At 44.6% G+C, this 24638-nt stretch overlaps 1 protein-coding gene across 2 annotated transcripts in view; it reads right to left on the bottom strand.

Moving 5' to 3' along the window:
• Nucleotides 1-24638, bottom strand: part of WWC2 (WW and C2 domain containing 2) — a 184594-nt gene that overhangs the window by 92389 nt on the left and 67567 nt on the right. For both annotated transcript variants that reach the window (XM_048847885.2, XM_048847887.2), the window contains exon 2: nucleotides 22938-23047. In XM_048847885.2, the coding sequence (XP_048703842.2) occupies nucleotides 22938-23047 (110 nt within the window). The remainder of the gene's footprint in view (nucleotides 1-22937; nucleotides 23048-24638) is intronic.

Here is a 24638-nt window from a genome sequence, read left to right as displayed (position 1 = left end):
AGATAAGGATTTAAAATCCCCTCAACAGATGCTTTTCAAAACAGAGGCTAGTTTTCACTATATGGCCTTTTAGAAAGGAGTGAAAAACAACTCATTTGATAAAGAAATATATTTATGTGAAGTTACATTGCTAAATGTATGTTTACATGAAAATTCAGAGCCACATTACTGATCTAACAGTTTACCAGTTTCTACATGGGAGTCATAGACAGAACAAAGTTTATTGCTCTTTCCTGATAATGTAATGCTAAAGTTCTAGAAGCAGTGATCATTTGGGTGACTTACTCTGCTTTTTCATGCTTTCTAATGTTCACGGGACATTCAAAATTAAGGGTTCATTTTTTTCAAAGCGAATTTCACACTAAGATGATCCACAATGCCCTTCTAAGGTTTTTGTTTGAATGAGAATTGGTTTTGTCATACCTGACTTCCGGTTCTTAAAGTTTTACATGGGAATATTATCAAGACAGTTAAAGGTATGCCACTAATGGGTTGGATTGCTCAGAAGTGGTAATGGCATATGAAACCTTTCCTCTCCAAGTCACTAGTTGAAATTCAGCCCAGCACAACAAAAAAATGCATTTCCATCCAATAGCTGTTCAATAGCTTATGTGAAATGAGTTTGGGGGTTTCAGTCCAGCTTCCAGTGAATAAGAGTCTACATCATAAGACACTCCACCACAAACAGCAATCTTGTTGGCTGTGTCAGAGACAAGCACTTAATGAGTATGGATAGTGAACTATACTCTTACCATTACAGGCTATTCCTCCAGCTCAGCATGAAGACGTATTGGCAGAGAATGGAAGGGAATCCAGCACATCTGGGGAAGGATCTGTTCTACTGAAGAGAACTTTAATCCCCACAACTTAAAAAAATACTTTGTCATTACCTTTTCATATCAACACTTTCTGTATCACCAGAGACCCATCCTTCAAGGTCCAGAATCAGCATGCAGTACGGGCAACAGGCAATAAGGAGCAGACTGGAGAAAGGGGAGCCACCTACCCTCAAGGGTGAGAGGGTATCACATTCACCACACATAAGAGGAGGGAATGTAGGATGCTAGTGTTGCGGAATCCCTTCTAGGGGGAAAAGAGGCATCCATCTATCGACTTGACTGATGTCCTGAGAGGTGTGCTGCCTGCCTGGAGCCCACATCAGTGACATTATGGGAAGATTGAGGAGGCTCATCCATCCCTCTGGCAGGTGACCAAAGCCCACCAGCAGGTATAAAAAAGAAGACTTAAGAGCTAGAAGTTGGAGACGTGTGTGCACGCATGTAAGTAAAGTTACAACAGTGTCATTGGACCAACAAGAGGACAATGAGTGGAGGAATTTACTCAACATCTTAGCAGTGCATACACCAATGTAAGGAGTATGCAGAACAAACAGTAAGAACTGGAAGTCCTAATACACAAACCAAATTAAAACATAGTTGGCATTACAGAGACTTGGTGGAACAATTCACATGCCTGGATTACTGGTGTAGAGGGGTACTGCTTATTCAGGAAGGAGACAGATAGGGGAAAAAAGGAAGTAAGTGTTGCACTATACATCAATATATACTATTGTTCTGAGGTCCAAAAAGAGGTGAGAGGCAGATCAGCTGAAAGTCATTGGGTAAAGATAAAAGGTGGTGATGATGGGGGAGAAGGGGAGGGGAAGACAGATAGGCGCAGCATCATGGTAGGGGTCTGCTAAAAACCACCAAATCAGGAGGTGGTGGTGGAGGATCAGGTATTTCTAGAACAAAACAGAAATATCTAAAAACACAAGACGAGGTAATAATGGGAGACTCGAACTAGCCGGACACCTGTTGGAAAAGCAATATGGAAAACCCAAAAAAATCTCCAATAAGTTAATAGAATGTATTGGGGATAATTTTTTGTTCCAAAAGGTGGAGGAAGTAACTAGGGAAAAGCGATTTTAGACTTGATTCTGAGTAACAGGAAGGAATTGCTAACAAATCTGAAGATGGAAGGCAGTTTGGGTGAAAGTGATCATAAAATGACAAATTTGATGGTTCTAAGGAAAGGAAGGAGTGAGAACAGCAGAATAAGGACAATGGACATCAAATAAGTAGACTTTAGCAAACTCAGAACTGGCAGGTAAGGTCCTATAGGAAGAAAATCTAACGGAAAAAGGAGTTCAGGAGAGGGAGCCATTTCTCAGACTATTAAAATGCTCAACTACCAACTATCCCAATGCAAAGGAAAGCTAGGAAGAATAGTAAGAGGCCAATACAGCTCAATCAGGAGCTATTTAATGACCCCCCAAAATAAAAAAGGAATCACCAGTGGAGCCACGGGTAAATTGTGGTAACGTGGACATATTGCTAAGGATGAATAGAAAAGAAAAAAGGCCACTCACCTTGTACAGAAACTGTGGTTCTTAGACTTGCATGACCCTGTAGGTGCTCCACTCCAGGTGTGCATGTGCCCCTCAAGTCCTTGATCAGACATTTTCCATTAGCAGCGTCCATTTGGCCCACTCATATGCTCTATACAGCCTCATGCCGTGCTCTGAAGGTATACAGCGCTGTGCTGGAGAACCACCCTCAGTTCCTTTTCTATCTGTACGTGCAACAAAAACAGTCCAAAGCAGAGGGGAAGTAGGGCAGTCAGTGGAGCACTCATAGGGATCTCTCTCAAAGTACCACAGTTACTGCACCAGGTGAGCAACCTTTTCTTCTTCTTCTTCTTCTTCAAGTAGCGTCCCTGGGGTGCTCCACTTCAGGTGACTCCCGAGAAATATCCTCCCAGAAAAGAGGCAGTTTCAGAATCAAGTCCAAGTCCAAGACAGTACAGCAGAACCAAGTACTGCACTAAAACGGATGGCATGGACCAAAAAATGTTTAGAAAAGGTACTTACTGAAGCCCATGTAGCAGCTCCTCATATCTCACACTCTGGAATTGGGGGGAGGTGGGGGTCTATCATCAATGCTCCAATTTCTCCAACCCTGCGGACTGAGGTGATAGCTACTAGAAAGGTCATCTACATAGGTAAGTGAAATAAGGAGCAGGTCACCATTGTTTCAAATGGAGGTCCCATAAAGACATTTAAGTAGTAGGCTGCCATCAAGAGTCAAATAGGATCCTTAACCTGGTGGTAAAGATTATTCAGACCCTTAATAAATCTCAAGGACATAGGGGGAGCAAAGAGAAAACCTCTCTAGTGGAAAATGAAATGCTGATATTGCAACTAGATGAACCTTAATAGAGCTAATTGATAAACCGGATTTTTTTAAAAAAAATCCATCAGATAATCCAAGATGTCTCTAAACGGAGAAGATTCATGCACAAGGCGGTGATGGTGATAAAAGTGATTAAACTTTTTCTATTTCTGAAAGTAAATAATTCAAGTTGGCTCCCTTCTACTGTTTAGTAATACCTGTATTCCTGTAAAGCAGGTGGAGTCTAATCCCATGAACCATCTATGAGCCATGCTCGGAAACAAAGGACCCCTAAATTGGGGTGAAGGACATTACCTGTGTCCTGGGAGAGGAGATGGGGGGCGGTCAGAAACTTGAGCACTTGTTGGACACACCGGTGAAGCAGGTAAAGATATAAGCTTACCTCGGCCAGGTAAGTATTAAGAGGATATCAGGCAGGTTGAGGTCAGGGTTCTTATTCATCACTCTTATAATTAGTGGTGTTGGAAGAAATTAGTAGGACAGGCCCTTTGTCCAAGGAAAGAGAAAGGCATCTCCCAAAAAGAGAGGCTCCTCTTGAGCAGAATAGGCAGCACTTCCAGAGGTGGACCTATTTGCCACATCCAGCAGCAGGAAGTTCACACCTCTGGAATATCCCACAAAGTATTTGAACATTCAAATCCCATTAGTAGCCCTGGGAGAAGTGCCTGATGAGCATATCAGCTGTAACATTCTGGACTCGTGGAAGGTAAATGGCTGAGATCTGACTCTGGTGGGCTAGATACCAGTTCCACAACTTTATCTTTGGTGCACAGGGAGGGGATTTTGCTATTACTGGATGACAAAGAAGCCTGAGGTACTGAATGCCTATTTTGCTTCAGTCTTCATTAAATAGACTACAGCTGATTGGATGCCTAACACAATTGATATTAACAACAAGGGGGAAGGAATGCAAGCCATAATAGGAAAAGTAGTAGTTAAAGCAAGTCTGTAGTGCCTCAAGAAATTAATTCTAGGTTATTTAAGGAACTAGCTGAAGCAATCTCAGAACAGTTAGCAATCATCTTCGAGAACTCATGGAGAGCAGGTGAGGTCCCAGATGACTGAAGAAGGGCAAATATAGTACCTATCTTTAAAAAGGGAAACAAAGATGACCCATGGAATTATAGACAAGTCAGCTCAAATCTGATACCTGAAAAGATACCGGAGCAAACAAATAATCAATTTGTAAGCAGCTAGAGGATAATACTGTGATAATAGCCAGAATAGATTTGTCAAGAACAAATCATGCCAAACCAACCTAATTTCTTTTTGACATGGTTATTGGCCAACCTAGTGAATGAGGAGGAAAGCAGTAGATGTTATATATCTTGATTTTAGTAAGGCTTTTTACATTCTCATATGCAAACTAGGGAAACACGGTCTAGATTAAATTATTATATGGTGGGTACATAACTGGTTTCAAGACCATAAATTCAAGAGTAGTTATCAACAATTCTTGGTCAAACTGGGAGGATATATCTAGTGGGGTCATACAGGGATCTGTTCTGGATCTGGTAGTATTCAATATTTCATTAATAACTGAGATAATGGAGTGGAGAGCACGCTTATAAAATTGCAACCACTCCCATATTGGTGTCATCTGCAAACACTCAAGATTCAAAACAAAATTCAAAACAACCTTGACAAACAATCTTGACCTCAGTCCCTGAAAAGTCACGGAGCAGGTCCTCAAGGAAACCATTTTGAAGCACTTGGAGGAAAGGAAGGTGATCAGGAACAGTCAACATGGATTCACCAAGGGAAAGTCATGCCTGACCAACCTGATTGCTCTCTACGATGAGATAACTGGCTCTGTGAATATGGGGAAAGCAGTAGACATGATATATCTTGACTTTAGCAAAGCTTTTCATATGGCCTGCAAGTTAAAAAAAAGTATGGGCTGGATGAATGGGCTATAAGGTGGATAGAAAGCTGGCTAGATTGTCAGGCTCAACAGGTAGCGATCAACGGCTCAATGTCTAGTTGGCAGCCGGTATCAAGCGGAGTGCCCCAGGGGTCGGTCCTGGGCCAGTTTTGTTCAACATCTTTATTAATGATCTGGATGGGGATGGATTGCAGTCTCAAATGACACTAAGTTGGGGGAGGGGGAGAGGGAAAGAGGTAGATACGCTGGAGGGTAGGGACCTAGACAAATTGGAGGATTGGTCCAAAAGAAATCTGATGAGGTTCAACAAGGACAAGTGCTGGGGACTGCTACAGGCTGGGGACCAACTGGCTAAGCAGCAGTTCTGCAGAAAAGGACCTGGGGATTACAGTGGATGAGAAGCTGGATGAGAGTCAGCAGTGTGCCCTTGTTGCCAAGAAGACTCACGGCATATTGGACTGCATTAGTAGGAGCATTGCCAGCAGATTGAGGGAAGTGATTATTCCCCTCTATTTGGCACTGGTGAAGCCACATCTGGAGTACTGAGTCCAGTTTTGGGCCCACCACTACAGAAAGTATGTAGACAAAGTGGAGAAAGTCCAGCGGAGGGCAACAAAAATGATCATGGGGCTGGGGCACATGACTTACGAGGAGAAGCTAAGGGAACGGGGCTTGTTTAGTCTGCAGAAGGGCGGGGGGAGGAGATTTGAAGACAAGTGCAAAAGTACATCAGTTAGGAAGGAAAAATCAGATGCACAGCTATAAAATGGGGAATAACTGTCTAGATGGTTAATATTGTTGAAAAGATTCAGGGATTATAATGATCACATATGGAATAAGAGTCAACAATGTCAAATCGTTGTGAAAAAGGCTAATGTTCTGGGGAATACTAACAGGACTGTCCTATGTAAGACATTGGAGGAAATGGTGCTGCTCTACTCGGCACTAGTGAGGCCTCAGTTGGAGTATTGTTTCAAGTTTTGAGCACCAGACTTTAAGAAAGATGTAGACCAGTGGTCCCACCCTTATCCGGTCTGCGCTTCCCTGGAAGCGGAGCCACAGCCAGGAGCTACGGCCAGGAGCCAGGGCTGGAGCTGGAGCTGCGGCAGGGAGAAAGGGGTCAAGGTCAGGGCTGGTGCTGCAGCCGAGGGCATGGCCAAAGTGAAGCTGAGGGCAGAGCAGGGCTGGGTAGTGCTTCCTTTCCTCACCACCCCCCAGGGGCTGGCCCGGGCCCCACCACGCCCCCTCGAATGTTCCTCCGCACCCCCCTACAGGGACACGCCCCACAGTGTGGGGACCAGACGTAGACAAACTGGAGACTTCAGAGGACAGCAACAAACATGACAAAAGGTTTAGAAAACCTGACCTATGAAGAAAGGTTAAAAACTGGGTATGATTAGTCTTAAGAGAAGACTAAGACAATCTCTAAATATGTTAAGACCTATTATAAGGAGGATAGTTATCAACTATTTTACAGGTCCACTGAAGGTAGGACAAGACACAATGGGCTTATTCTGCAGCAAGGGAGATTTAGGTTAGATAGTAGGAAAAACTTATTTTAAGAGTAGTTAAGGATGTGCCTGCACTTAAAACGCTACTGCAGAGCACCTGCACCACTGCAGCTGCACAGCTGTAGCACGTCAGTGCAGACAGTACCCATGCCAACAGGAGGGCTTCTCTGTCAGCATAGGTAATCCACCTCTCCAAGAGGTAGTAGCTAGGTCAAAGGGAGAATTGTTCTGTCCATCCAGCATTGTCTACACTGGGGGTTAGATCGATGTAGCTATGTCTCAAAGGTGTGGTTTTTCCACACCCCTGAGAGACATAGCTATACTGATGTAAATCCAGTGTAGACCAGGGCTAAGTCTGGAATAGGCTTCCTAGGGAGGCTGTAGAATCCCCGTCACTGGAGGTTTTTATTTATTTAATAACAAGAACAACTGGGGAATCTTACTTCCTCCAATTTTCAAGATCTGTGAGATACTTCCAGGAAATTCTATAAAATGAAAAACCAACACTTATGGTTTCTACTGGGAGAATTACACAAACAGCAAGATGCCACATTTTGCCCAAGAAAATTCCTGAGCACTAGAATTATTATACCTCTTATGGACAGTTTTGTTTCTTACTATAACTTTTAGTGCTAATGCCAAAGTGGGGACACCAGGATTCATGGCCAACAGCAGTCAAGGTTCAAAACACTTAACTTGGGATAAGAATTTGGGCCAAATAATAATTCAGTGCCAACACACTAGGATTTTTTTAAATTATATTAAACTGCCCTTGAAGAAAGTTGTAACCAGAAGGAAAACAGAAAACCTTCAGTACAACACATTACATGTGCATGGGAAACAAAATGCCTCATAGGACATGAGGTATTTCAATTTTTCATGAGTTCATTTCAGCCGTTTATGTTCTTGTTTGCTACAAAGTAACTCTGCCAAGTCTTGGTTTAAAAAAAAAAGTCTTTAACAAAAGGAAATTACCTTATCTTCAGTAGATCATACTTCTATAAAATAAATAATACTAAAACCTTACAACCTACTAGAACCAGGAGAGAGTTGGACATATTTATTCCAGGGACAGCAATGCTATGGAAGCAATAAATGTTCAGCATCTCCCCTGGTAGACTCAAGTAGCACTGTTGACTTGCTCCAGCGTGAATCACTTGCAGCTCTCCTTGGCCAACGATATAGCAATCAGGCATGGAGGAGGGATGTGAGGGAAGGCGTGTAGCTGGGAGATGAGAGATTTTTAGGGCTCCCAGAAAAAAATACCAAAGAGATGCTAGATTGTTGTTTCAGGGGAACATGAATACCAAGAGAAAAGTACAGACTCATGGGATTATACAGGTCACCTAGGAGAAAAAATGTCACCTGAAGATTAAGTCACTCTAGTATATTACTTTATAACTGTAACAGGGTGGCCTGTCCTCTTTCAGGACAGTGAGGGGCTGCGGCAACACCGGCTGTTAAGAAGAGGGAGAAGGGACTGACCAGAGGCCAAGAGGATTGGGAGTTGAGCCCAGGAAGAGAGGGACCCAAGACTTGTGTGCAACAGGACAGAACCTCAGAGGAAGGGCTGAGCTCAGCATGGGCCTAGGGCAAAAGATTGGTATTGGTGTTTTCCTTTAGACTTTGATTACCCCGGAAGGTGTAGATTTTTGTAACTTAGTCTTCTGACTAAGCTACCTCGTCAACCAAGCTATGCTGAAGACACAGAGAACCATCAGAGACCAACGGAAACGGAGGCAAAGTGACGGCAGGGTCATGCCAAAGAGGGGCGTGCTCTGGAACAACCACCAATAGATGTTTTCTCTCTGCAGTTGCTCTTGCTCAAATACTGAATCAGTGACAGGGGGAAGCTTTATTTCATCTGACATCATAGATCTCTTAACTCATCCCATAGTTATACAGTCACTGCCTCAATTTCACTTTTTGGTGAAAGTGATTTAACCCTCCCAGCCAAACTGAGTGCCAGCTCTTCCAGGGTAACAGAAGCTGAAAACAACAAGCCTCCAGCCTGGCCACAAAAGTTCAACAAAAACTGCCCACTCACAGCACACCTTCTCCCCAGGGGCTTCTCCTTCAGCTGATTCATCCCAGGGGCTTGTATACAAGGATAAAAAATTAACTAAAAAAAGATCCAAACTAAATCCAGGAAGATTTTCAGCCACTAGCTCCAATCTGATTGCAGCCGGAACAGAAGGATTTTAGAACAACAGGCTTGGGGAAACTGTTGCGCCAGCATCTGGAAACAGATTGACTCAGACTTTAAGGCCAGAAGGGACTATCATGATCATCTAGTCTGACCTCCTGCACTTTGCATGCCACAGAACCTCACCCAGCCACATCAAACTCCTCTCCCACCCACCACATCCAAAAAAAAAGAGTGGAGAAGGACAATCAGGATTTGAAACAACAACATTTCAGGGTTTATCTTTTTATTAACATCTTAGCTTTTGCTATTTCTAGGATATTAATGCAGACAGCACCGCTTTTATATCTAGATCAGAGGAGGAAAAATAAACAGTTATCTATCTATCAGCAGTGGCGCCCCCTTGAGTGCTGTGCTCATGCATACGTATATCAAGCACTGCCGGCCCTATGCCCTCTCAGGTCCTACTTGCTGACAACTCCGACAGAGGGGCAGGTGGTCAGGTAATAGAATGGACATGAGCAACATATCTCAAAGAACTGCGGTTGTGAAAAGGTAGGTAACCGTTTTTCCTTCTTTGAATGCTTGCTCATGTCGATTCCACTCTAGGTGACTCACAAGTAGTTTTGATGGAGGTGGGCTCAGAGTTCATGGTCTTGCGGTGTGCAGCACTGCTCTGCTGAAGCCAGCATCGTTGCCGGCCTGCCACGTAAGTGCATAATGGGACGTAAACATGTGGACAGACGACCAGGTACCAGCTCTACAGATTTCTTGGATCAGCACCTGAGCCAGGAAGGCCGCTGATGAGACTTGCACTCTAGCTGAGTGCACCATGACTACTGCTGGTGAAGGCACTTTTGCCAGCTCAAAGCAGTAGCGGATGCAGGCTGTGATCCGGGACGAAATCCTTTGTGCAGACACTGGGTGATCTTTCATCCTGTCAACCACCGCAACAAACATCTATGTTGACTTACGAAATGGCTTTGTCCTGCCAACACAGAAGGCCAGTACCCTCCTGACGTCCAGGGCATGCAGCCTGCATTCGTCTTCCAATGTATGAGGCTTCTGGAAGAAGATGGGTAAGTGTATGTTCTGGCCAGTATGAAACTGGGAAACTACCTTGGGAGGAACACTGGATGAGGCTGCAGCTGGACCGTATCCTTGTAGGATACCATACAGGGCCGTTCTGAAGTAAGCACCCTGATCTCAAGACACCCTGTGGGCAGACGTTACCACAACCAGGAACAAGATCTTCCAGGAGAGAAGGAGAAGAGAGCAGCAAGCCAGATGTTCAAAGGGAGACCCCATGAGCCTCGACAGCACAAAGTTCAAGTCCCAGGGAGGGAGAGGGTCCTGGACGTGAGGGTAGAGATGCTCCAGACCTTTCAAAAACCAAGCCGTCATGTTGTGAATGAAGATCGACCTACCTTGGAACAGAGGGTGGAAAGCCAAAATAGCAGCCAGATGGACCCTGATCGATGACCGGGACAAGCCCTGGAGCTTGAGGTGCAGAAAATAATCCAGGATCATCTGCAGCAAGGCCTGGTCAGCCCGAATATGTCATTCTGAAGCCCAGCACATGAACCTTTTCCACTTGGTTAAGTAAGTCGCTCTGGTAGAGGGCTTTCTGCTACCCAACAAGACCTGTTGAACCCAGACCAAGCATTCCTGCTCGACCACATTCAGCCATGCAGTCAAATGCAATGCTGCTGGGTTTGGGTGCAGCAGACTGCCGTGATTCTGGGACAGCAGGTCAGGCAAGAGAGGTAGCCGCAGCAGGCTACCGAAAGGTCCAGTAGAGTGTCCTTTAACCCATGCAGCTTTGCATCAGTCTGTTCTGAAAAAATACTATTCCCATCGAATGGGAGGTCCTGGATCGAGGTCTGCATCTCTTGGGAGAGGCTGGCAGTCTGAAGCCAGGAGCTGCACCTCATAACCACCATCAACACGACCACCCTAGCTGCCGAGTCAGCCACATCCCACGCCATTTGGAGGGAGCACCTAGTTGCCATGGTGCTCCACCAGGGATACTGAATTCTTGGGCTAAACCCTGTGGGAAGGACTCCTTGAACTTACAGAGGGAATCCCATAAGTTAAAATTGTATCTGCCTAGGAAGGCCTGATGGTTCGCCACCCGGAATTGCAGGCTGGCTGCTGAATAAATTTTCCTCCCAAACAAGTCCAGTCTTTTGCCCTCTTTGTTTCTGGGAGTTGAGCTGGAGTGCCCCCTGCTTGTCTTTTTCATTGGCCGCAGAGACAACCAGTGAGCCTGAGGGAGGGCGGGTATAAAGATACTCAAACCGTTTGGCAGGGACAAAGTACTTCTTTTCGGCCCTTTTGGAGGTGGGAGGGATGGACGATAGGGTTTACCAGAGGGCCCTGGCAATTTTGAGGACTCCATCGTGCACTGGTAGTGCAACATAGACAGGGGTAGAGGCTGAGAGGACGCTGAACAAGATGTCCACCTGCTCGGCCATCTCCTCCACCTCAAGGCCCAAGTTCTCAACCACTCATCAAAGCAGGGCCTGGTGTTCTTTAAAATTGTCCAGCGGGCTGGCCCTGGAGGGTCCGGTAACTGCCTCGCCCGGGGATGAAGATGAAGACCCGCCAGGGGAGGCCTGGGGCATCTTCCCCTGTGAGGGAGGGAGGTTTAAGGGTGTGTGCAGTCTCCTCTGCCTCGACCTCCGAGCATGCCTCATGCTCCAAGTCTGGTGCTGTCAGTGCCGCCAACTATTGCTCCAAGGTGGTGGCAGATGAGCCGTGTGAAGGGGGCATCACCATGACCAGCACTCCCCATGCGCTCCAATAAGGCCACTGCACTGGCCACTGGTCATGCTGCCAAAGCGTTGCTGTCGATGTTGACGTGGCCTTGGGGGCCCAATCGCGCCAGTGGAGTCTGGGTGAGGGACTGAACTGCCCTCCTGTGCCGGAGGAATCCCTTTCCGGTGACCATGGTGGGGTTGTCGATGCCTGAGTCTGCTGCTGACCGTCGCCACTGGAGACTGGAGCAAGAGGATCAGTGCCGGTATTGAGGGGACCAGTGCCGGAGACGTGATGGGGAGCATTCCCACAAGGAGCAGGTGGCTGAGATCTGCGCCAAGAGGATGACTGGTGGCAGGGCAAACGGTGCCAGTAGTACGGAGACCGGCACCTCCCTCTAGGTCAAAGGGGACCCTCCTGCCTGGCCGGCTAGCCCCTGGCCTCTCCCCTGCTGTTCCTTCTACCCCGCAGCCTCAGCTCACTGTGCCCCCGGCGCAATGCTCTGGGCAGCGAGGCTGCGAGCTCTTCCAGGCAGCGCAGCTGCAGAGCCGCGGCCTGAGCCAGTGCTCTGTGCTGCGCGCTGGCATGTCTAGCTCAGCTGGGTGGCGCAGCTGTAGCGCCACCAGCCACTGGTGCTCCAGGCAGCGCAGTAAAGGGACAGAGAGCGGGGGGGTTGGACAGAGGGCAGGGGAGTTCAGGGTGGTGGTCAGGGGGCGGGGGTGTGGATAGGAATCAGGGCAGTCAGAGGGCGGGAAATAGGGGGGGTTGAATGGGGGCAAGGGTCCCAGGGGGCAGTCAGGAAGGAGAGGGGGGGTTGGATGGGGCGGCAGGTGGCAGTCGGGGAGGGGGGTCCAGGGGAGTTGGATGGGGCAGGAGCCCCGGGGGGCCGTCAGGAGGTGAGAAGCGGGGGGGTCGGATGGGGGTGGGGGCCGGGCCACGCCTGGCTGTTTGGGGAGGCACGGCCTCCCCTAACCGACCCTCCATACAATTTCGGAAACCCGATGTGGCCCTCAGGCCAAAAAGTTTGCCCGCTCCTGCTCTCGGCAATCCGCATCGAGATGGTGGAGACCGCCATTGCAGTGCCGGTGACTGAGGGCAAGCCCCAGAGGATCTGGGCTGAGTCTCTGGCGATCTGCGGCACGGAGATGGAGAGCGCGGTCTTGGCTCGGGGAATCGGCGGTGCTCTCCTGCCCCCTGAAGGGTCTTAGCAGCTGGCTTGCCCTCGTGGGGAACCTTTGCCATTTCCTGCGGCATGTGCTGTGTTGGCGGTGCAGGCGGAGGCCTCTGCTTTCTCGGCTCCAGGGGAGCTTGGGAATGAGTCTGTGCCATCAGGGGTTTGGGTCCCATACTGCTCCCGGGAGTTGGTGGTGGACCTTTTAAAGGGCTAAGAGCCCCAACCAGGAAGGCACGTACACGTGGCTACGGAGTGGCCGAGCGGTCTGAACTGGGTCTCTTGCCCGATGACACATGGCTCTTCTTGCCTGCTGCCAGGGAGTCGTGCTTCATTGGTTTCTTTTTGGGCACCAGCGACAGGGATCGATGCCAGATGGAGCCCAATGCCGGAGGCGTACTGCGCACAGAGATTGAGGTACTCGGCGAGTCTTGGCGGGACTGCTTGGAAGCCAGATGAAGGGCAGACTTCATGCGCAGAGCCCGGAAATGACTATCCCGCTCCCTCTGAGTCCTGGGCTGAAAGTTTTTACAAATACGGCACTTGTTCTTCGCGTGCGATTTCCCCAAGCACTTGAGGCAGGTGCTATGGGGGTCACTTACAGGTATAGACCTGTTACAGTCCACTCAGGGCTTAAACCCGGGAGATCAGGGCATGCCCCGCCTGGGGCGAAGTCCACACTGGGACTCTAACTTCTAAGTACACTTAACAACTACTTAACACTAACCACTACAAACAAACTATTTACAAGGCCCTAGGGCTCTAAGTCAGTAGAGACAAAACCGCTAGCCCTTGCTATGCAAGGAAAGGAACTCTGACTAACCACCACAGGTGGTAAGAAGGAACTGAGAGAGCGTAGGGCCGGCCGCACCTGATGTACCGACACATGAGCACAGCACTCAAGGGGACACCACAGCCAGCCCTATGAAGGCTGTTAAGGCAAAAATTTCCAATGACCGCACATGTGGGCACACGGACATCTAGAAAAGAATCTACATGAGCAAGCACTCAAAGAAGAACTGGGGGTTGGACTAGATGACCTCCTGAGGTCCCTTCCAATCCTGATATTCTATGATTCTTTGGTGTCAACTATCGCAAGATAAAACAATTTGGCCTTAATGGTGTCTAGTAGTTGTAATACTCATTTATAAATGTTACCGTAATTACTATTTATTTTGATGTATGAATTTTAAAAAGGGTGTACCCATTCTGTAATTAACATTTCTGGTAGATTTGTTTATCAGACAAAAATACATAGTATCTTTTTTAAAAATAGTATGCAAGTATTTCTCAAATCATCTAAACTGACAAAATAAACATTACATGTAACTGAATGGAAGCCTTAATGAATAGTTAAAAAAAAAAATACACCTGCATTAGTTTCAGGTAGATCAGCAAAAGTAAAAACATGCAACAAGACAATACTGGATGCTATAGTTTACATTCCAAAAGCTTTCTGTAAGGAACATTTACATTGTGAAATACTGCACAATTCAAACTTGAGCCACAAAAGAAGATTCCCAACTACATATCTGAGAAAGGATTCAAAAGAAATAGTGTCACATTTCCATTTGATACATTTGCTCAATGGGTATCTGAAGAATAAGATAAACAGAGTATGTTACAAAGACAGTGGGTTTGACAAAACCCTGTGGCCCTTCAAAATCACAGTTATAAACACATAACATGGTTTCAAAGTTATCTAAAATACAGAAGATGAAGTAGTGGAGTATATATCCCTCAATGATAAAAATGTCACACACACACAGAAATTCACATTCCACCAGTTTTATGGATGGGGAAGTTTATGAGTTATAAGGACAGCATGGAGCACTAGATTGCAGAGAAAGGGGAAAATGCTCTGAACACTTTGTCCTCTTCATTCTGTTAGGCACCTGCAGATAAAACAAGTCTCCTCTCCTCCAGCCACTTTCTTCAACTTCCCATAAACTTAAAATAATTCACTCACACACCCCTTTCCTCAGGAAGTTTATACTCAAAGATTTCTACTAGGAATGATGGAACAAAACTGTAATCATGTCACTGAGCTTGTGGTGCACCAGTCTCTCTCCATATCTGGTAACAGAGCTCTAGGGAACACGAGTTCAGAGGCAAGCACTATAGACATTTCAAGCACTAGGCTTTACAGGATTCAGCCCTTGGTGGGGTCTCAAAACAAGAACACACACTTCAAGCAACAGAGGATTCTTTCACTAGGACTGCCAGAAATAAAAGATGTGAAAACCTGAAGACGCATTATAGGATATGTGTATTTTTTCATTTCCCAAGATTCCTGCCTCTGTCCCCCAATATCCTTTCCCTGAAGTGGATGCATTAGCACCAGGCTGGTGGAGAGAGAAAAGTGATCCTATCAGCAAGGCTCCATACAGTGGGCAAATCAGTCACAGGCATAAGCTGGTGCTAAGGCCTGCAAAAATGTGACAGGAGTGGAGATCCTGTTGCCATGACATTGCAGACTGAGTTACTGCTGTCGAGCAGTTTAGCCAAACCACCAGGGACTGAAACTACATGAAGGAGGCAGCAGGGGGATGGAATGAGCACCTCCACTGAGTTTTACATTCAGAGTGCAAGGGATCAGGAGTAGGGGCACCATCCTTGTCTGTCTTCTTCCTCTCTATGTCTCTTCTGCCTTACTCTTTTTATTCTCTTATTCCCTATCGATGAATTGAGACTGAAAGCAACCCATGAGGTGCACGTTACATGCTTCCAGAGTAGGAGACAAAAAAGTGACTTAGATAGAAATACTTTTTGGCATGTAGAGGTGTAACAAATCTGTGTAGGGAATTCTGAGAGAAGAGGAAGACATACAGTGGATTGGAACTTATATTACACAATACTCTAAGCATGTACAATGGACTGCTTACCATTCAACTTGTAAGCGATAAACTAACAATTCTGCCTGGTATCCACCTCTCTTGTGTTGTGAAGCTGTCCCAGGCTTGTGGTATTGCATATTACAGTGATTATTTATACATCAAATATTTGCTCTTCTCCAAGCTCAGAGTGGAAGGGATTTTTTAAATTGCTTTAAAATATTTATTACTTTTCCAGATTAAAAAAAAAATAAGGCCTTTTATTTTCTTCTTAAAAGGGAGTTTCCTTTCTTTAATTCAGTAATACCCACTATTACAATCAACTACACACAAACACTGAGATGGTAAGCACATATTTCAAAGCCAAAAGGTAGAAGAAAATATAGTAGATAATCTTTAGCTTTGCATATGGCATAGACAGTCTAGCTACAATCACTTAATCACACACATGAATGGACAGGACAAGGTTATTTGTCAAAATCTAAAGATTTTGGAGACTTTGATTTTGACAACTTTTTTCCAGAAACCAGGGATAGTTCCCGAGGGCTACTAGGGAGTCTAGGCTTCCAGGGGTCTATGGCAGCTCTCCAGGTGGACTGCCCCTCAGGGCCTGGGCTCCATCCCCTATTGTGGAAAATTCTGAACTTTTGTTTTATTTCCAAATTGAAAAGAAACAAAAAATTTTCAAAGTATCAAAATCCCCCATGAAATGGAATGCCTCTCTCTACCCAGTTCTAGTTTTTAGAGAATTAGGGAAGAGTTGGAAACTATAAATGGGAAAGGAAGAAAATAAAAGGTGGATGAAACACTCTACATCTATTTGAAAGTAAAAGACACTTTGGGGGGAAAACAGCTATCAAATTCTGAACACAGCAAATAACCTACACTATGCAAGCAAAGATGCACTGAGAAAACATGATGTCCTAATTTAAACCATGAAAAGCATGGAGACAGTTTAAAAGATTAAAGTTTCTATCTATAAACAGATTGGGGAAAGTGGGAGCAACATTAAGGACTGGATTACCACTGGGGCTAGATAATAGAGATTTGATCCTCAGAGCAACACAGAATATATTCCTCAGCTTCTCCTACTTCCCATTCCCCAATTCCTGCTCTCCCAAAATTTAACATACAAAGCTATTCCAACCTCCCTACCTTCCCCATAGTCCTGTCCCATCAAACAGTGCCCAGTCCGACACTGCTTGTTTTACAGTACCAGCCTGACTTCCTCTTGCAAACTCTTTCCCCCCTGCTGGCTCCTGACCCAGGGGTACAGTCAAATTCCCAGCAGGGGAAGTGGATTATTTAGGGAGCGCAGGAGATGGAGTAAAGGGAGGTTCCAGGTAGCGTGAAGGCAAGGCAGAAGTTGCTCGACTCCAGAGTCTCTTCATAGCATATAATTCACAGTGGCCCCAGAAAACCCAAGGCAATTTAGCCAGTTCCCTGGTGTTGATCATATTCCTGGGATTTAACTGGTTTCCTAATCTAACACACGTTTGAGGGGTTTTGAGCATTCAAAACAGACTCAATGATTTTTTAGATTATTTGGGGTGAAATCCATTTTATTCTACTCCTGGGGGAATTCTGCACCACTGTGTGTGCACAGAATTCATGTGTCCCGCAGAATTTTATTTTTTTCTGCAGAAAATACATTCTGCCCCAGAAGTGCTGCAGTTCTGCCTTTCTCCCACAAGAGACCACTGTGGTGCCAGAACAACCAACAGCATTAATGCAGCAGGCTGTTCTGGTGCCACAGTGGCCTCTGGTTGGCAAAACATGGACCTGCAGAACTTCTGGGGCAGAATGTATTTTCTGTGGGGAAAAAAATTCTGCGTGTGCGCAATGGCACAGAATTCCCCCAAGAGTAGAAGCTCATCACAGCACCTGCCCGTGGAGCCAGGTTAGGACAGAGTGGGCATATGGGGCTTCTGGGAAGGTCATAGACTGGGGCTCAGAATGGCTAGTTCGGGGCACAGACTGGGATGTGGGCTCAGAAGCTAGTGGGGTGACAGCATTGAGCCAGAGGCTGAATGGGAGTCGGGTGCATGGCCACATGGGAACAGGCAAGGGGGGCTGCAGGGACACATGGGGATGGAGGAGGAAGTTGCAGGGACCCATTGGGATGCGGGGTGGGAAGATGTGCCTGACTGAATGGGAGAGGCTTGGGATCAGCCAGGGTCTGCATGGGGGAGGCTCCCCAACAATTCTACCTCTCCCCCGCAAAAAAAACCTGTTCCATATTTTTCTACCCACACTCAGCAGCCCTCCAGGTTCACTCCAGGCTCCTTCCCTCTCCCTTAGCTCCTCCATTACTCCTGACACTCACAAACCTTTGCATTGCTTCTGACGGGTACAGGAAATACAGTTCTGTGTTGTAAATTAAATGAATTACTCAAAGTTCTGTATTAACATGCCCAGTAAGGAATCTATTTGTCCAAAAAAACCAAACCAAACCAAACCAAAACAAAAAACAGAATCTCTTTTTTTGGTCTGTATTGTTACAGACATACTTGCTAACAGATATTTTGAAATAAAATTACCAAAATAATTTAAACTGGAATGTTATATTGTGTTATTTTAACAAATAAAATATGCAGAATTTTGTAAATTTTAAAACATTGTGTGCAGAATTCTTTTTTTTTAAAACAGACTTTTTAATTTTTTGGTGCAGAATTCCCCCAGGAATAATTGACTTCTACTCAGTTCAGGGAATATGCTTTATACAGTCACTTCAGGAAGAAAGAAGGAAATGAGGACCCTTCTGTTAGGATAACTGAAAAATCACTTTTAATACCAAAATTTGAGTAGGTAGATGTAGAAAACAAGAGGCAAAAAGACCCCACACATATCCATCACTGTTTATGGCAATGTCAGTGTTTAATTTTGGGTGTTAAAAGGGCACACAAATTGGAAATCTTATTTCTACCTGACTTTATTATACTTATTACAATTGTACATAACATCTGAGGCCTGGTCTGAAAATAACTGAAAAGTTATATTGGCATAGCCACATCAGTCAGGGGTGTGCAAACAAAACACACACACACACACACAAACACACACGAAAGAAAAACACGGTATGACATATTCCCAACCCGATCTCACCCATTTCAATAATAATTTTGATTAAAAAAAAAAAACACACACTCCACATACACTTTGGCGAAAACTGTTACCATTTAAAAGCAGGAGCAGTGGTGGGCAACCGGCAGCCCACGGGCGGCCCGCAGGTTGCCCACCACTGCTATCGAATATTTCCTGCTTCCCAATACTTCCTAGCTAGTAGATTTATAGTGCAGGGCAGACAACAATCTCAGCCAGGGTGGCCAACCTGTGACTCTTCAGAAGTTAACATGAGGCTCCTTGTATATAGGCACTGACTCTGGAGCTAGAGCTACAGGCGTCAACTTTCCAATCTGCCACAGGCCCTGCCCCCACTCCACCCCTTCCCGCCCCCTCCCCTGAGCCTGCAGTGCCTCGCTCCTCTCCCCCCACCCCCCAAGCTTCCTGCACGCCATGAAACAGCTGATCGGGAGGTGCAGGGAGGGAGCGGGAGGCGCTGACTGGCCGGGCTGCCGGGAGGCACTGGGAGCGGGGGAGGGGAGGGAGCTGGTAGGGGGCTGCCGATATATTACTGTGGCTCTTTGGCAATGCAGATTGGTAAAATCTGGCTCCTTCTCAGGCCGGCCACTCCTGGTCTAAGCCATCGATTTTTGTAGCATTTAAACTGTTCTTCTGAAAATCCCATGACATTTTTTTAATAAATGTTCAACACTGACCTAGCACTGTTTCCACTGAAATCAGTGGGAATAGAACAGTGGACAACTCCCTCCTGCCTGCAGAATGCAGGAAGCAAGGGGGGACAGGATAGGCGAGATTGCGCCTTCTATCAGCTGCTGGGGGATTCACATTTAACAGACACCTCCTACTCAGAGGCCAATACTTAAAGTGGAACTTCAAAACAAAATCCACAGCCAGCAGCTTGGTAGGAATCCCAGTGACTTTCCCCATCCCCCGTGGAATTTTACCAAGGCATTGCCCCATGGTATTGTCACTGGTGGGTCCTTATCCCCCAGTTTATTACACTTATTAGCCAGAGACAAATTGTACTCCCAACTAGCCAGTGTCTGATTTCCTCCCCCCCCCCACCCCGGAATTCATAAAATGTATTTCTTTTATCATATGACACTCGGAGAATGATGAAAACAAAATCCATGACTACTACGTATGAAAGAATCGACAATAACCTTCCTTGTAGTTCTAGTTTATCCACCATTCTAAGACAGACTCAAGAATTCTACTCTGGGCAGTCAATGATGCAGTCAATGCGGTCAATGATGTAGCAAACAGGAGCAAACATTGTTTTTTAGAAAGATGCTGGTACTTTTTGCAATTAATCACCCCATACTGATGTTTATTTCAAAAGCATCAGAGTAACACATTCATTCCAGTCAGGTGAATTAAAGCTATAATCTCAACGTTTGGCATGTTAGACAAATGACCTGCCTCTGACCCTTATCACAGGCTGCTTGCCTCCCAGCGACTCAGACAAAGACTGCTCTCTTCAGAACACCACCTCATACATGCCACATAGCTAACATCTACTGCCCTCCAAAATAAAATAGAAGTTGATAAATTTCACCGAAATTGCAACAAGGCAACATAGATTAATACAACAGAGCTGTACATGTCAGATCTCTCACTCCCAAACAATGGGTAAAAAAAAAAAAAAGTTTAACTAAACAAAAACCCAACAAACCTATCTGCATTCCATTACCATCCATCAAACACACTTACAAAAAAGGGAAGTTAGCTAAAAATACTTCTATTCTGTTGCAGTCACAGGAAAGTATAAGCATGTACACAGCTGAAGCACACACAATTCTTCTATAACCTGTTATAATTGGCAAGTGGGAATATTCTTGTCTAGGAAGTCTTACAGTGACAATTTTAAAGCAAAACCTTGCACATCTAAGTTCCCATGGAAGTGCAAAGTAACACTTATAGACAACATGTACAGAACATATCCATGTATAGAAAGAGATTATAAAAAGAAAACAACTTTTTTTTTAAAAAAGGTCAAGATTTTTAAATAGTGTCTAGTAATTCTGAATGCCTCAATTGTTAGTTGGTGTCCAACCTGAAACACCTTAAAGGGGCATGATTTTCAGAGTGGTGGTATTCAAGCTTTTTGAAAATTAGGCACCCAGAAACCTAAAGCACTCAAAATCTCATGAGTCATTTTTGAAAATCCAAGTTTATAATCATGTGTCAGCACTGACATGCACCACAAGTCTGTACACTGGGCTGTATAACGGGATTTGTAGTAGTAATATTTTGCATTCCCTCAAAGTATATTTAATTCAGATTCAGTGGCACTGTTTTTTTTAAAATCATTAACAATTCCTGTCAAGGTTCCTTCCCCACTCTGAACTCTAGGGTACAGATGTGGGGACCTGTGTGAAAGACCCCCTAAGCTTATTTTTACCAGCTTAGGTTAAAACTTCGCAAGGTACAAACTGTTTTACCTTTTGTCTCTGGACCTTATGCTGCCACCACCAAAGTGTCTAACAAAAATAACAGGGGAAGTGCCCACTTGGAAACGTCTCCCCCCAAAAATATCCCCCCAAGCACTACACCCCCTTTCCTGGGGAAGGCTTGATAAAAATCCTCAACAATTTGCATAGGTGAACACAGACGCAAACCCTTGGATCTTAACAATGAAAAAGCAATCAGGATCTTAAAAGAGAATTTTAATTAAAGAAAAAGTAAAAGAAAAACCTCTGTAAAATCAGGATAGTAAATACCTTACAGGGTAATCAGATTCAAAACATAGAGAATCCCTCTAGGCAACACCTTAATTTACAAAAAGACACAAACACAGGAATATACATCCCATTCAGCACAACTTATTTTATCAGCCATTTAAACAAAACAGAATCTTATGCATATCTAACTAGATTGCTTACTAACTCTTTACAAGAGTTCTGACCTGCATGCCTGATCTGGCCCCGGCAAAAGCATCACACAGACAGAGAGGACCTTTTGTTCTCCCCCCCCCCTCCAGCTTTGAAAGTATCTTGTCTCCTCATTGGCCATTTTGGTCAGGTGCTAGCGAGGTTATCTTAGCTTCTTAACCCTTTACAGGTGAAAGGGTTTTTCCCCTGGCCAGGAGGGATTTAAAAGGTGTTTACCCTTCCCTTTATATTTATGACAATTCCATATTCTGATTTTTTTAATTACATGAACAACCAAAGCGAAAAGTCTGATAGAGAGAGAAATGAATGAGAAAAAGACAAATTTGCTCTGACAGTGTTGCTCTAGTTTTAGAAGCATATTTTTTTCCTTCCTTGCTTCTAGAGCAGATTTGGTAAAATACTTCCCTACTTTTATAGAAACATATTAATTTAGAAATATTCAAACCATAATAAAAGACAAGTGAGAAATTTCTGCTCTCTTTTACTCGGTTACACACGAGACTTTTAAAACAGCACAATATGCACATTTTAGATGCTAAGGAGCCTTTTTGTGAAAATGCTAAAGGCATCATTCAGTATTTAACAGATAGGCATGGAAAAGCACAGAAGACAAAAATGCTTATGGGAAAATATTTACCTACACAAATCTAATATACATTAGAGTCCTAAATTTTCTAAGAGTTGTTTGGGATCTAGACACAAAACCCAATGCAACTCTGAAAACGTAAGGGGCAGGGAGAACTGTCCTATTATACCAACATAGGTCCCTACTGTAAGGCTATTGCAGCCAGTGGAGTCACACGAAGGATGAATTTGTTCCACTGGCTTTATTTTTCTGAATTACTGTAGATGAAATAATTTGCAGAGCAGAATCTATTCTAAAAGAATGCTGTTCTTAAAACTACAGTTCGTTTGCCAGTCCTCATTTGGAAATTATACCAAGTAAGCACTCCTACCCAACACCAGCTAATCTTCCCTGGTTCTATCTGCCATTAGATTGAAGCTGATATTTCATTCTTCTTCTAAGATTGCCTCTGTTACTGTGAATTACTGAATGTTCAAAAGACTCAAAATGTCCTAACATTATGCCTCCGATTGGCAATTATTTGAGTCCTATAGCAAATGCTTATTTAAGAACACTAAGCCTTCTCTACTTACTGTACACTTCTGAGCAGTATACTTCTTCCACAGCAGTTCTTAGAAGACTGAGCCTTTTGATTAGTTCTGAGCCAGTTTCACTCTCAGAAAAAATATATATTCACAGGAAAGTGAGTGAGGGACCTGTTTTTGGGGTGAGGGAGGGACCTGTTTTTTTAAGCAAGGCACTGAACAGGCTTTCTACGAATTACAGGTCTCAAAAAAAAATCCTTCCCCACTCTTACTCCTCCTTTAGGAGAAGAAAGTCTAATGCAGCTAAGCCTTCTTATATAATCCATAAAACAAACCAAAAACACTTACTGTTTATGTGATCGATATAGTAGACACCAATCTGAGGATCATATGCAGCTTCCCATCCCCATGGTAGTTCATCCCCCACACAATCCGCGAATGACAAAGGCTTTGTTAACCTAAAAACAAATTAAAGTAATGCAATTAAAGCAATGGGGTTTTTCTTGAAAAATTCTGGACCTGTCCTCTTGTTCATAATTAGAAGCGAGGGATTGCTATAGAGGGCTAGCAGGAGGAAAGGAGAAGAAAAGTTGCCAAATGACATGGAAAAATAACCTCAAGCTCTTGAATGACTTTCCAAGGATATCCTGACTATATTAACTCAAAAGTTAGATAAATTATTCCCCAAATTTGCCTAGCCTAGACATTCGATTGAGAAATCTACTGTAATGCTATCCTCAAACTCTCCAGTAATTAAACAATAGCAGCAGACAACAGCTTGAAAAATCTACTCTCCTACTTGACTCTTGTAAGTGGGAGGACCTACAGTTTCAACCTTGATTTCCAAAGTATCAGTCCTCTGCTTTAATCATAAAATCATCCTTCCTCCGCAGTGTCAACACAGAAAATTCAGAGAACAGAAAATAACTTCCCATGGTGTACCATACAGGTAATCCTATTCTGATGGACATTTATCCTTGGAAGCATGAGTGGCAGCTGAAGTAAGACTACTAAATCTTAGAAGAAATGTCTAAATTGTAAGAGTGAGTGCATGCAGCTCACAAAATTAAAACTTCTCAGAAGCTCACAATTCATGCTGCAGTGATGGGGGGCCATAAGTACACCAAGATAAGACTTCTTACTGAAGAATACTGAAGTCAGTATATTGTGTATGTATCAGCAGTCAAAGCAAGATGACTATACCAGCCTATCAAAAAAAAAAAAGGGGGGGGTGGGGTGGGGGAAGCAGGGTGACGAGACAGCAAATGTGAAAAATCGGGATGGGGGTTGGGGGTAATAAGAGCCTATATAAGAAAAAGACCTAAAAATCAGGACTGTCCCTATAAAATCAGAGCATCTGGTCACCCTAGGAAGGGGGCATGTATTCACCAATGAGATTTTACTGAAACAATTCACACCCTTTCCCCGTCTCAGAGAGGAAATGGGACTTATCTAGTGTCAAAGGGGCCTGATCCAGTAGCCACTGACTTCAGTGCAAGTCTGATCAAGCCCAAATAGAGTCTACACTAGTGTTGTTTTTAAAATTCTTTATTAGTGGCAGGTGCAGCTGCACTGGTGCTAGCAGCTGCTTAAATGCTAGCGTAGGCAGGGCACAAACAGTTTTACCATCATAAATCCTAGGGTTTCATGTCACAGCGGTAGGAACAAACGTGTCCTGAATGCATTAGCCCTTTCATTGGTTAGAGCATCAGTGAAGCTGCATCCACTGCTAACAGGTAAAAATTGTTAGCGTAGACATGACTGGAATGTGAAAAATGTTCTTCTCAAGATGCAGCAGCCTTGAACCTTGTACCTAGACCCACAACAGAAGGCCTGAGGAACTCTATAGGATGACATTACACCATCAAAGCCCTGGTAGGATTACATTTTGAGAGTCTACATCTTCACGTCTCACTCTTCCTCACTCATCTCTGACTTCCTTTCCTTTCTGTGCATTGCTTACGTCTTTGCTTCCCTCATTCCTTTCTCCTTTTCAAGCTTCATTCCACATTAAAAAATTAAAGTGTTCAATGGTTATCCCTAATCAAT

This window comes from Caretta caretta, chromosome 4 (genome assembly GCF_965140235.1).
Source record: "Caretta caretta isolate rCarCar2 chromosome 4, rCarCar1.hap1, whole genome shotgun sequence".
NCBI classification, from domain to species: domain Eukaryota; kingdom Metazoa; phylum Chordata; order Testudines; family Cheloniidae; genus Caretta; species Caretta caretta.
The sequence above is the reverse complement of the archived record's forward strand: the minus strand, read 5'-3'. Positions and strand labels throughout refer to the sequence as shown.